The 13,156-nt window shown below is 51.2% G+C and overlaps 1 protein-coding gene across 6 annotated transcripts in view; it reads right to left on the bottom strand.

Annotated features, from left to right (window-relative positions):
• The window catches only part of LLGL1 (LLGL scribble cell polarity complex component 1), an 85,675-nt gene that overhangs the window by 17,623 nt on the left and 54,896 nt on the right, over positions 1-13,156 (bottom strand). For 4 of the 6 annotated variants that reach the window (XM_079953699.1, XM_079953697.1, XM_079953702.1 and 1 more), the window contains exons 6-13: positions 12,957-13,119; positions 11,813-11,948; positions 10,467-10,521; positions 10,093-10,247; positions 8,670-8,887; positions 7,623-7,693; positions 3,324-3,477; positions 1,908-2,012 (exon numbers count right to left, since the gene is read on the bottom strand). In XM_079953699.1, coding sequence (XP_079809825.1) covers positions 1,908-2,012; positions 3,324-3,477; positions 7,623-7,693; positions 8,670-8,887; positions 10,093-10,247; positions 10,467-10,521; positions 11,813-11,948; positions 12,957-13,119 — 1,057 coding nt within the window. The remainder of the gene's footprint in view (positions 1-1,907; positions 2,013-3,323; positions 3,478-7,622; positions 7,694-8,669; positions 8,888-10,092; positions 10,248-10,466; positions 10,522-11,812; positions 11,949-12,956; positions 13,120-13,156) is intronic. The other 2 variants (XM_079953700.1, XM_079953698.1) reach the window with 1 other exon arrangement.

Genomic DNA, 13,156 nt, shown 5'->3' on the forward strand with positions numbered 1-13,156 from the left:
GTCTGCCAGCTGCGCATATTCTGTCAGCTTAAGTTGCCATTCTTCCTTGCTCGTTTTCCATTTGGGGGCTAACAAAACACGGGCCGCCATGGTGGCATACATATATAACCTTTTTTGGCAGCTCATTCTCGGTGGCCTTACCCCATGAAGATGAGTTGCCGAGACTGAAAGTCCCCACAGCTATCTCCTCCTCTCCAGGGCTATCCCCCAGCAACTGGAGACTGAGCCTGCATGAAACCTATCTTTGCTCCGCCCGTTTCATCCCTCTCCTGGTTCTGGGAGACCAGGTGGGAGGGAAGCTTGTCACAGCAGGAGGGAGAGACACCTGTGAATCTTCACCAGCCGGGCTCATCCCTGCCTCTTGGTCTCTTGCCCTCGTGCTTCAGCTTCTGCCTCCAATTCTGCACTTCTCTCTGCCACAGATTCTTCCTGCTCACAAGGTAAAACAGGTAAAGGACTCCTGGACGGTTAAGTCTGGTCAAAGACAACTTTGGGGTTGAAGCGCTCATCTCACTTTTCAGGCCAAGGGAGTCAGCGTTTGTCCACAAACAGCTTTCCTGGCCAGCAGGACTAAACCGCTTCTGGCACAACAGAACACCATGGCAGAAACCAGAGCTCACAGAAACGCGGTTTACCTTCCTGCGGCAGCGGTACCTATTTATCTACTAGCACTGGCATGCTTTCAAACTGATATGTCGGCAGGAGCTGAGACAGAGCAATGGGAGCTCACTCCGTTGAGGGATTCGAATCACCGACCTTCTGATCAACAAGTCCAAGAGTCTCAGTGGTTTAGACCACAGCACCACCTGCATCTCTTAAGCTCCCACCACCCTGCTCACTAAGCCCTGTCAGCTCTTCAGTTTCTGACACCTCCAACTCCCAAATCTTCTCCCTCTTCTCCTCTGACCTCTCATCGTTGTCCCACTGCCAAGCCCCAGGGCCCAAAGCCTCTTCCCTCGGTGGTTTCCCTGCTGGTGCCTCCCAACATTCCTCTGAGTCCAATCACTCCATGACATCTGCGCAATCTTAACTTAGCTCTCCAGCTCTGCCACCCTATTGCCACGTCAAGGTCTCCCGGAGAAGCAGAATTGTAGAACTGGAACGTATCCCCCCAAAAACCTCATGCAGCCCAACCACCTGCGATGCAGGAATCGCTGGCAAAGATCCCTGGCGGATGGCCACCCATCCTCTGCTCAGGCAGCCCTTAAAGTATCCTGGACCCATGTAATTCAGGGCTTTGTGTAAACAGTGGTACTTTGGTTCTCAAACGCCTTGGTACTCAAACAACTTGGAACCCAAACACTGCAAGCCCAGAAGTGTTTCAGTTTGCAAACCCTTTGCGGAAGCCGAACATGCTCCATTTTGAGTGTTACGCTGAGGTCCTGTCTGTTTTTCCTATTTATTTTGTGTTTTTGTTTTTGCATCTCTTTTTGTTTTGTTTTTGTGACTGTGTGGAACCCAGTTCAGCTACTGATTGATTGATTGATTGATTGATTGTGTGGCTGCAGTACATTGATTATTGCTTTCACTTTATGGATCAATGGTCTTGTTAGATAGTAAAATTCATGTTAAATTGCTGTTTTACGGGTTGTTTTTAAAAGTCTGGAACGGATTAATCCATTTTGCACTACTTTCTATGGGAAAGCGCGCCTTGGTTTTGGAAAGCTTTAGTTTTGGAATGGACTTTCGGAACGGATTAAGTTTGAGAACCAAGCACAATAACCTGGAACCCGGTGTGGCAGTGCAGTTGCTTAAGCAGAGGTCTGACATGCTGTTGGCCGCCTGCCCTCATCATTTGCCCGGCCGCTGCCTTCAGCACCAGCTGGAGCTTCTGGGCCAGGCAGGTGTGGGCAGCTTAGGAGGGATTGCATCATGGGGTTCAGAAAAATTACGCCTTTCCCAGTTACCTGCCCTGCTGTGCCAGCCACCACCATCTTAGCTGTGTATTTGCACAGAGCAATCTTCTGAATCCCCAGCCTGGGGTCATCGCTGTAAGGGTCGAAGCAGCCAACCTGGAAGACAAATATCCATTCATTCATTTCCAGGGAGAGAGAGAAGCAAAGGGTATGAAGATCAGAGTCACACAATTCCCTCTGTAAGAAGAAAGCAGTCAAGTGCTGTATATATTGGAGCGTGTGTTCATATGGTTGGGAGTAGAGGAGAAGCTCACAACAGGCCTCTTTCTGCAGTGTTTCATCAGACCGCGTGAACAAAGTTTCCCAAACTGGTTGATACTGAAAACACCACCCCCTCTCCCCACAGTCCATGGGTCAAAAAGGGCCTGGGGTGGGAAAGATGCCCTGCACTCGATGAGCAAGCATGCAAATGCTTGTTCTGCTTTTTTTTTTTTAAATGCAACATATGCTTTTATGTAGATGAGGTTCAGACTATGAAAGTTTCCATCCAGCTCTAAAGCTGCAATGACTCCCTTCCTCCACTTGGGGGCAGAATTCGACAAGCATTAGCCAATTCTTTTTTAGAAAAGATAAGATTTTAAAGGATGCATTGCTGAATTGGTTTAGAAACGAGTGAGACAAGATAACGAGTACCCACGTAGCAGAAATCAACACAGAGCTAGCTGCTTCTCTACTCTGAGGCTCCATCAGCACTGTGCATTCAAAGCCGTACCCTACCACTTGCAAGAGCCGTCAGTTCCCCCCAAAGAACCCTGGGAGCTGTAGTTTGTTAAGGGAGCAGAGACACACCCCCCCCATTCCTCTGAAAGAGCTACAATTCCCAGAACACCCCTGGGAAGAGGGACTTACTGGTAACCTGCTATTGGACTGCAGGCATAAAAAAAAGATTTCTCCCTCAAGCAAGGTAACAGTAACAATGGTTGTTTGTTTGTTTTGTTAATGTTGTTGTTGTTATTGTTTGTGCCCTGCCCATTGGTCCGGGTTGCCCCAGTCCCTCTGGGTGGCTCCCAACAGAATATTAAAAACACGATAGAACATCAAACATTAAAAACCTCCCTAAACAGGGCTGCCTTCAGATGTCTTCCGAAGCTCGTATAATTATTTATCTCCTTGACATCTGATGGGAGGGCGTTCCACAGGGCGGGTGCCACCACCGAGAAGGCCCTCTGCCTGGTTCCCGGTAACCTCCCTTCTCGCAGTGAGGGGACTGCCAGAAGGCCCTCAGCGCTGAACCTCAGTGTCTGGGCTGAAGGATGCAGGTGAAAGGCAATGGGAAGATCTCTATCTCTACCTGTTGAACCGCACAGCTCCAGAGACACAGAGCTACTGTGAGGCAAGAGGAGTCACTCTGACCTAATGAACAAAGAGCCCCCCACCCACAGGCATTTGGAGGGAGGGGGTTGTTACCTTACGGAAGGGCGGCCAGTCCTCCTCGCAAGACTGGTTCAGGCTGTCGTTGTGCTCACAGTCCGTCTGGAAAATGTTGGCCGTGCCCAGCTTGTACAGCGGCTTGAGGGAGACTCCCGAAGCGTCCCAGAACCGGACGGTGCCGTCTTCATGCCTGCGGAGAGGAAGGTTGTTTTTGGCAAAGGCTGGTTGTGAAAAATATCCGTAAGATTGTGAGAAGAGTCTTGCTGGTCAGGCCAGGCCAGCCTCCTGTTCTAGCAGTGGCCAACCAGATGCCCGTTTTGGGAAACCCACAAGCAAGACCTGAGACCCCACAAGAGCCCCCTCGCGGCTGGTGAATCCCCGGAGCTGAGGCACTTGTGTGAACAGGAAGCTGAACTAGATGGGCCTGCTCCCACAGCTTCTCATGTTCTGACCTGGACTCTCTTAGCTTGAGTTCCGAGAAGGAATTTGTCGGCATCTGTCTCAAGAGGCAATGGAGTGCGCCTCCGAGGGTGAAGGCAAACTGCTGTGTTAGTAGCACCCAAGTGACCAGGGTGCAAGCTTGGGCAGTGTGTAAGGAGGTCCTGGGCAGCCCAGATGTCAAGCCTCGTCCCCCCAGCCTTGCTGATGTGGTCGAAAAGAAAGCAGAGCAATATGTTTGGCACCAGCTTGGCTGCCAGAGTTGTGGAAGGAGGCGTACAAGGCGCCATCCAACCGCCTCAGGGACTCTGGATTTGTGTAGGGTCGACTCCTTAGCCCAGGCATGTCCAAAGTCCATTTTAGGGGCCCAATCTGGCCGGCAGGTCAGTTCAATCTCAATCCAGCCCCATCAAACCTCAACAACTTCAATCCTAAAAAAAGCTCAACAACTTTGGTCAGCCCTCACAGTGCTTCACTTCATCATATCTGGCCTGCTTTGAAAAAAGTTTGGACACCACTGCCTTAGCCTTTGCTTCTCCCAAAGATATCCTACAAGACAGAATACTTGCAACTCAAAAAAATTCCTTCCAGTAGCACCTTAAAGACCAACTAAGTTTGTTACTGGTATGAGCTTTCATGTGCATGCACACTTCGTATCTTCAGATATGCACACTTCGTATCTGAAGAAGTGTGCATGCACACGAAAGCTCATACCAGTAACAAACTTAGTTGGTCTCTAAGGTGCTACTGGAAGGATTTTTTTTTTATTTTGTTTCGACTATGGCAAACCAACACGGCTACCTACCTGTAACTAGTTCTTGCAAGTTGTTTCAGCTGCGTGGAACCTTTCGGCCTCCAGGCGCTGCTGAACTACAACTCCCATCATCCCTGGCCATGCTTGCTGTGAGTGGAATGCTGTGAGTGGAAGCTCAGTAACACTTGCAGGGCCAGAGGTTCCCCCACACCTGGTGTGCATGCTTACTGTAGCACAACCTAGCAGAACCTGTTGCCAGAAGCATCATCATCATCATTTATTATTATTATTATTATTATTATTATTATTATTATTATTATTTTACAAATGGCAAGGGATAAAGTGCACACTCTTCTCCTCCTGCGCAGGGACAGACTACAGACTCTCATCTGACGCCTAGGCCAGTTGTGGCTAACCTTTGGCTCAACAAGTACTGTCGCACTACAATTCCCATCAGGTCCAGCCAGCATTAACAGTGGTCAAGGATGACAGCTGATGTGATTCAGCATCAACAACACACCCACCCCACATGCCCTGCAGATTGGTGCACAAATGACCTCATTGGCAGAAGGAAAGTGATTTCCCCACAAAATATTCCGGCTGCAAGAATCTGGGGGTGCCGATATGTTCACAACTCTGTCCTTGACAGTATTACAGCTAATATATTCAGCTCTGCTAACTCACCCCCCCTACTATGAAACCAAACTCTGTCCTGCACAGAGAGGAGACGCAATCCTTTTGCAAACACACTTTTCTAATCATCTGATCCTTCCCCGACTTCTTCCTTTGCCCCTCGAAAGCAAAACCTGAAAAGTCCAGTTTTTTATTATTTCTGCACGCTGGAGGAATTCGGGAGGCGCAGATGCCAAATATTACCAGATTGCCCTTGGCGGGCGAGAGAAAAAGAGAGTGAGCTAAGAAAACGAGATCAGGTTGCAATTGGTTTTGGCAACAGCGACTTGGAGGGCTTTATAACAGTCCCTTCCACATGACGAGGGGAAATGCGGCGGTTGGGAAGGAGAAGGAAAATACAGGGAGGAGAAACCACCCCTTTGGAATAGATTTCCCTGGTCTTCCCCCCCTCACTCTGGAAAAAAGAACCCATAACAAGTGACTCATTGCACATTTCAGTTGTAAGAAGCACTTTGTTTATTATGGCCTCTCTAAGTATGCCTGTAAGGTAGGACGCACCAATTATCCCTATTTCGCAGGTGGGAAGGCAGAGAGAATAACGGCTTGTGTGTGGTGGCCAAAAGACCCCAACTCTCAGCTCATGCGAGAACTGAAAGGGCCGCTTCCTGCCCAGAGAGACCACCACAGGCTGGCTGTGAGCCAGGATCTGGCCGGCTTGCTCCGACTTCCCTGCCTTTGAAGCCTCCGCTCGGGCCTGAACATCTGCTGCCTCTGGCTAGCGAAACCTTGGCTGCGCTCCCCAAGGGGGAAAGTGAAGACTGGACCACGTAACACTTGACACCAAGCAGCTCAGGAGTTGCCAAGAGGGAAGGAAGGCGAGGAGAATGAGAGGGGAAGCCCTCAGCAAGGACAACTGATGCATTCTTGCCAGGCAGCCAAAGCAAAATAAGTGAAGGGGGGGCGGGATTCTCACTACATCCAAGGGGGGGGGACTCTTCCTGTTCCAAATTTGCGCTTCCAGAAACCGGACGATGCTATATGGCAGGCGTAGGCAAACTCGGCCCTCCAGATGTTTTGGGACTACAACTCCCATGATCCCAGTGGTCAGTGGTCAGGACCAGTGGTCAGGGATGATGGGAATTGTAGTCCCAGAACATCTGGAGGGCCGAGTTTGCCTATGTCTGCTTTATACACAAGGTGCACCTTGCATTCCAACTTCTTAAAACTGCTGAAAGCTCTTCTGTTCCGTCGGTTAAGAATGCATCTGTCCCTTAAAAAGGTAAAGGTACCCCTGCCCGTACGGGCCAGTCTTGACAGACTCTGGGGTTGTGCGCCCATCTCACTTAAGAGGCCAGGGGCCAGCGCTGTCCGCAGACACTTCCGGGTCACGTGGCCAGCGTGACATCGCTGCTCTGGCCAGAGCCAGAGCCAGAGCCAGAGCCGCACACGGAAACGCCGTTTACCTTCCCGCTGGTAAGCGGTCCCTATTTATCTACTTGCACCCGGAGGTGCTTTCGAACTGCTAGGTTGGCAGGCACTGGGACCGAGCAGCAGGAGCGCACCCCGCCGCAGGGATTCGAACCGCCGACCTTTCGATCGGCAAGCCCTAGGCGCTGAGGCTTTAACCCACAGCGCCACTTGCGTCCCTCATCTGTCCCTTACGGTTAGCTGATTTCCAACCATAGTATTTTTACATGGGTTTTGCTGTATGATTTTGTGCATCACTGTTATAAACCACTAGGTGTTTTCTTACTATTATTATTAATAGTGATGTGTAATCGGAAAATAAAACCCAAATAAAATGAAGACGCAAAGTGCAGAGGGGACCTGAGCAACGTAAGAAATCTCAAGCGGTTTAAATTGGTCCGAAAGCAGATAAACTGCAATGAACATGAATTGCTTATTACATATTTAAAAAGAGTATGATCTAACATTCCCTCTATTTAAATGCGTAGTGCAGATGAGGCCTGGGAGCCCCCAAAGCTGTAGGGCAGTGTTTCTCAAACTCGGGTCTCCAGCTGTTGTTGGACTACAACTCCCATCATCCCTAGCTAGCAGGACCAGCGGCCAGGGATGATGGGAATTGAAGTCCAAAAGCAGCTGGAGATCCAAATTTGGAAAGCCCTGGTCTACACACTGACTGGCGGCACCTCTCCAAGATTTCACATGGAGTCGCTCCCAGCCCTAACAATAGAAGCTATTGGGAACTGAACCTGGGACTCCCTGCATTCAAGGCAGATGTTTAGCGACCGAGTTGTGGCCCTTCCCCAATCTTGCAGAGCTGGCGCCCTCCAGAAACTGCTGGACCACAGCTCTAGCCAGTACCACACTGGCAGCTGCTGACGGCAGCTGAACACCACCTGACGGGCCCCCAGCTTGGAAGAAGGATGCTCCCCAACATCCTGCCTCAGCTGCCTTCTGCCTTCCAATGCAAAAAAAAAATCACACTCGGCACAAACAACATTACATGGGAGGAGGACAGCCTGGGGAGAAACCAAAACACAACTCACCCGGTCAAGAGAAGCCCCCGTTGGGTGGGTTCCTGTGCGAGGCTCCTTCCTCCGTTGATGGGCCAGTTCTGCTAAGAGAGAGAGATGGAGACAAACGTGGGTAAAGAGAACTGTGGCCAAAGAATGCAAAGGCCCTTGTAGTATTATTATTGTTGTTGTTGTTGTTAGTAGTAGTGGTAGTAATAGTAGTAGTAGTAAGGTAAAGGTAAAGGGACCCCTGATCATTAGGTCCAGGGGGAAGGTAAACGGTGTTTCCGTGCGCTGCTCTGGTTTGCCAGAAGCGGCTTAGTCATTCTGGCCACATGACCTGGAAGCTGTATGCCGGCTCCCTCGGCCAGTAAAGCGAGATGAGCGCCGCAACCCCAGAGTCAGCCACGACTGGACCTAATGGTCAGGGGTCCCTTTACCTTTAGGCACAGCTCCATGTTTCTTTTGGGGGAGGGGGTCATCAAAGGAAGCGAGATCCCCCCCTGGCAATGATGCAAGAGGGTCAAAGGGGTGAGCCTGCTTTAATGATACAGTGGTGCCTCGCAAGACGAAAAGAATCCATTCCGTAAGTCTCTTCGTCTTGCGGTTTTTTCGTCTTGCGAAGCAAGCCCATTGACGGCTTAGCGGATTAGCGCTATTAGCGGCTTAGGGGCTTAGCGGATCAGCTGATAAGCGCTTAGCGGCTTAGCGGTTTAGCGGCTTGGATCAGCTGTTAAGCGGCTTAGCAGATCAGCTGTTAAGCGGCTTAGCGGCTTAGAAAAAGGGGGGGGAAGGGGGAAAAACCCGCAGGAACCCGCAAGACATTTTCGTCTTGCGAAGCAAGCCCATAGGAAATTCGTTTTGCGAAGCACCTCCAAAACGGAAAACCCTTTCGTCTAGCGGGTTTTCCATCTTGCGAGGCATTCGTCTTGCAGGGCACCACTGTAATAATCATAATCATAATTTATTATTTATACCCCGCCCATCTCGCAGGGTTTCCCCAGCCACTCCGAGAGGCTTCCAACAAAGTATTAAAGTACAGTAGTCTGTTAAACATTAAAAGTCCCTGTGCCAACTCACCACAAAGGAGAGGCGAGGGCTCTGGTCTTCTCCTGCGCTGATGATCCTCTCCCACAGCTTCAGGGGGATGTTGGAGATGTGGTAGGAGCAGGTGATGGCCGAGGAGTGGAGCGGGGCCAGGTACGGGGCAGGAATGGTGGGCCAGCCGGGCGTCTGCAAGTCAATGACCACCAGCTCCTCCTCCACCAGGACCACCAAGGCGGTTGGGTTGTCGAACTCTGGAAGGGAGAGAGAGGAAAGCACCTGTTAAGGTGTGCCAGGACAGATCGACTTTGGGGAGGACCGAGGAGGAAAGGAGAGAGGACCACTTAGGAACAGAGGCAGAGATGGAGAAAACAGAGAGGGAGAGAACGATGGAATTCTTGTCTGTGTGGTGCTGTGGTTAAGCACCTGAGAAGAGCCCACTGGATCGGGCTAATGGCCCATCAAGTCCAGTATCCTGTTCTCATAGTGGATCACTGGGAAACCCCGCAAGCAGAACAGGAGCACAAGAGCTTTCTGTGGTTTCCAGCATTGCTGCCTCTGACAGTGAAGACAGAGCAGAGCCATGAATTTGTCTAGTCCTATTTCTATCCAAGTTGGCAGCTGCCTCCAGTGGGAGAAAGTTCCGCAGTTTAACCACATGCTGAGTGAAGGAGTCCTTTCTTTCACGTTTCCTGAATCTGCCAACATTCAGCTTCATGGGGGGGGTCCCCCAAATTCTAGTGTTGTAAGAAAAAGGAGGAACACTTTTTTCTCTGCCCACTTTTTCTGGGTCACGTACAGTGGTACCTCGGGTTAAGTACTTATTTCGTTCCGGAGATCCGTTCTTAACCTGAAACTGTTCTTAACCTGAAGCACCACTTTAGCTAATGGGGCCTCCTGTTGCCGCCGCACCGCCAGGGCACGATTTCTGTTCTCATCCTGAAGCAAAGTTCTTAACCTGAAGCACTATTTCTGGGTTAGCGGAGTCTGTAACCTGAAGCGTATGTAACCTGAAGCGTATGTAACCCGAGGTACCACTGTATCATTTTATAAACTTCTATGGTGGTTTCTCATCTTTTCTCTAAATACCCTTTTTTTTGAGATGGGGCAACCAGAACGGCACACCGTACTTCAAACGTGGTCGCGCTGCAGATTTGTAAATTTGCACTAGACTACGATGCTGGGGAGATCAGGGTTCAAATTCCCACTGGGCCATGAAGCACACTGGGTGGCCTAGGGCCAGGCGCTGTCTCTGGGGCCAGCCTACTTCGCAGGATTGTTATGGTGAGGATAAAAACAAGGGGGAAGCAGGGGGAGGAGGGGAGAAGCACGCAGGTCACCTTTGAGCTCTTTGTAAGGAAGTCGAGATATATACATGCAACAAATCAGATCGGCTGCTGTTGTCTAAACATATCCTCGCGGGATAGAGAGATGTTTGAAAATATCAAAAGGTATTTACCCTCCTCTACCTCTGTGTTGCACACGGTGAAGAAGTCGATGACACGCGACGTGAAATCAAGGGTGACCAAGGTCTGTCCTTGCAGGATGGTGACGCAATGCCTGTCTCCGTAACTGGCCCTGGGCATCCCCCCACTGAAGATGATGTAGGGGCTCCTACAGGACGGGAGTTAGAAACAGCAGTCAGGCAACAAGGCCACGGAACTTCAACGTCCTCTGAGCCCCCCCCCCACGTCAACCCATCGCAAATGAAAAGCTCCGTAGGCGAAAAGAAGCCAGGAGGACGTTAATATCGCACAGGTTGCAAAATCCAAGGGCACGGGAGAGGCACAGGCAAGGAGTAAAATCTACTCTTAATCCAGACATGAGACCTACCCTGAGTCGCACGTCTGCCAGACAATCTTGTTGATAGCTTTGCACGGGAACGGACCTAGAACGGGAGAGGAAGATTTTGGAGTGACGTTCTGGCTTTGTAAGACGCAAGCAGAAGAAAAAGACCTGGTTCACATTTTTTCACAGCCCCCCAAACGCAACTTCTTTTTGAGGCCAATGAAGCTCACAAAGCCCTTTTGGACTAGCCACACTCAGCAGCAGAAGCAGAAGCAGCAGAAGCAGCAACAATGAAAATACCAAGGGTTGTGTTTCTCCCCCCCCCCCCCTTCCTCACAAACAATACCAGAATGTGGGACCTATATGAGGACACTAGTAAGGCTTAGGACAAGCAAAAGGACTAGGAGGAACTTGTGGGATTCATTGCCCAAGGATGCAGAGCCAACATGTTCTGATTTTTGGCTCTGATCCTCCTCCCTTGCTGAATTCTATAATGGCAATTCTGAGACTAAGGAAGAGGAAGCGAACAGCCAAGAACACCACCTAGACTGGCAGCAATAAAACCGCTAGCACCTTTGCAAAGCTAAGCAGGTTCTGGTATGGTTTCAAACTGGATGGGAGACCGCGTGTTGAGATTCCTGCCTTGCAGGGGGTTGGACTAGATGACCCTCAGGGTCGCTTCCAATTACCCTCACAGACCAGCCTCTGCTGCCAGTTTCTAATGTTGTACACCCTGAGAGCTTTTAATAAAGGATGGTAAAGGTAAAGGTAAAGGTACCCCTGCCCGTACGGGCCAGTCTTGACAGACTCTGGGGTTGTGCGCCCATCTCACTTAAGAGGCCAGGGGCCAGCGCTGTCCGGAGACACTTCCGGGTCACGTGGCCAGCGTGACATCGCTGCTCTGGTGAGCCAGAGCCGCACACGGAAACGCCGTTTACCTTCCCGCTGGTAATCGGTCCCTATTTATCTACTTGCACCCGGAGGTGCTTTCGAACTGCTAGGTTGGCAGGCGCTGGGACCGAGCAGCGGGAGCGCACCCCGCCGCAGGGATTCGAACCGCCGACCTTTCGATCGGCAAGTCCTAGGCGCTGAGGCTTTAACCCACAGCGCCACCTGCATCCCAATAAAGGGTGGTAGGTAAGTGGAAATACTAACAACAAAAACAAACTGATATCCCGCCCATCTGATTGGGTTGCCCCAGCCACTCTGGGCGGCTCCCAACAAAGCAAAACATCAAATTGCACGAGGCACAGTCTTTCACCACTTTTCCACCACAGTTAGTGATTTTGACATGTGCATCAAGGAGGGTTTCCCCCTTTTTTACACTGAAGTTCCCTGGATGTAGAGCCTGGACCAAGCGCAGTTAGAGGCCCTATAGCCATTAGCCTCACCGTAAGGGATAGTGGAGGTGGCCGGCTGCAGGGTCTTTGGGGAGCCGCCCGTCACCGGCCACACGGCGTAGCCTCCGTCGCTGTGAGAACTCACAACTGTCTGGCCGCTCCGCTCCCATCCGAGGCTCTCCAGCTGCTGCAAAAGACGGAAACCCAAAATGTGAGGCCTGACGCATTTGGGACACACACAGAGAGAGAGGGAAGGGCAAAAAGGCCTCTGGACAACAGAACGGTCAGTGCAGTGGGGGAGAGAACATGTTAGAGCAGGGGGGGGCGGGTCATCGGCATTTTATTATTCGTATATTTTATTTATTTAATCTGCATGCCACCCTGAGATCTTCAGATGAAGAACAGCCAGCGTAAACAGCGGCGTAGCGTGGGTTGTCAGCACCCGGGGCAAGGCAAGTAATTTGCGCCCCCTAACCCGGGGCAAGGCAAGTAATTTGTGCCCCTAACCCGGGGCAAGGCAAGTAATTTGCGCCCCTAACCCCTAACCTGCCGCCGCTGCCAGCTTCTTCTTGCTGCTGCCTGGGCTGGTCGGGTGTGGTTCTCTCCCGCGCTCAGCGCTGTGCTGGGCGGCCGCTGCACTGTCCCTCCCCCAGATAGTCCCTCCCACGCTCTCTCTCCGCTCCGCACCGCAACGCACGCCTGGCACCCTCCCCCTCCACAGTGGGCAGCGACCCGGCAGCTCGGATCAGATTCGCACAGCCAGCACTGCAGTGAGAGAGAGTGAGTGAGCCAAGTAGGGACAGAGAGCTGCGAGTGCGAGCGCCCCCCCCAAAAAATGTTGCGCCCGGTGCAGCTGGCCCCCCTGCACCCCCCACGCTACGCCACTGAGCGTAAAAATACAAAACAAGAACAGAAAATACGCAATAAGTGCAAGAACAAAACAGTAACCCCTCCCCCACCCCCATTTAAAAGGACACATGTTAATTAGCCAGGGACCTGGGTTCAAATCTCCCACTCAGCCATGAAGTTCACTGGGCATGGCCTTGGGGGCCAGCCACTGCTTCTAGCCCATCTCACAGGGTTGTGGTGGGGATTAAATGAGATTGGGGAGAAGCACGGATGCCACCATGAGCTCCTTAGAGAGAGAGAGACGGGATATTTTAAAAATCCCAAAAAACGAAATAAAAAGAGTTACCTGGTTGCCCAGAAAGAGGTGCTCAGCTTCCCTCGTGCTTCCGTCCCAAAGAACCATCAAGCCTCTGCTGTAGCCAATCAGGATCTTGGCAGGATCTTTGGGGTGTTCCTGCAGAGATTCCACCGGACCAAGCGCCTTCCCACATCTGTAGTCTTCGGGGACGCTGCAGGATAAAAAGGCAGGGATGGAGAACAATAGAA

The sequence above is a fragment of the Podarcis cretensis genome (assembly GCF_951804945.1).
Source record: "Podarcis cretensis genome assembly, chromosome: 14".
NCBI lineage: Eukaryota > Metazoa > Chordata > Lepidosauria > Squamata > Lacertidae > Podarcis > Podarcis cretensis.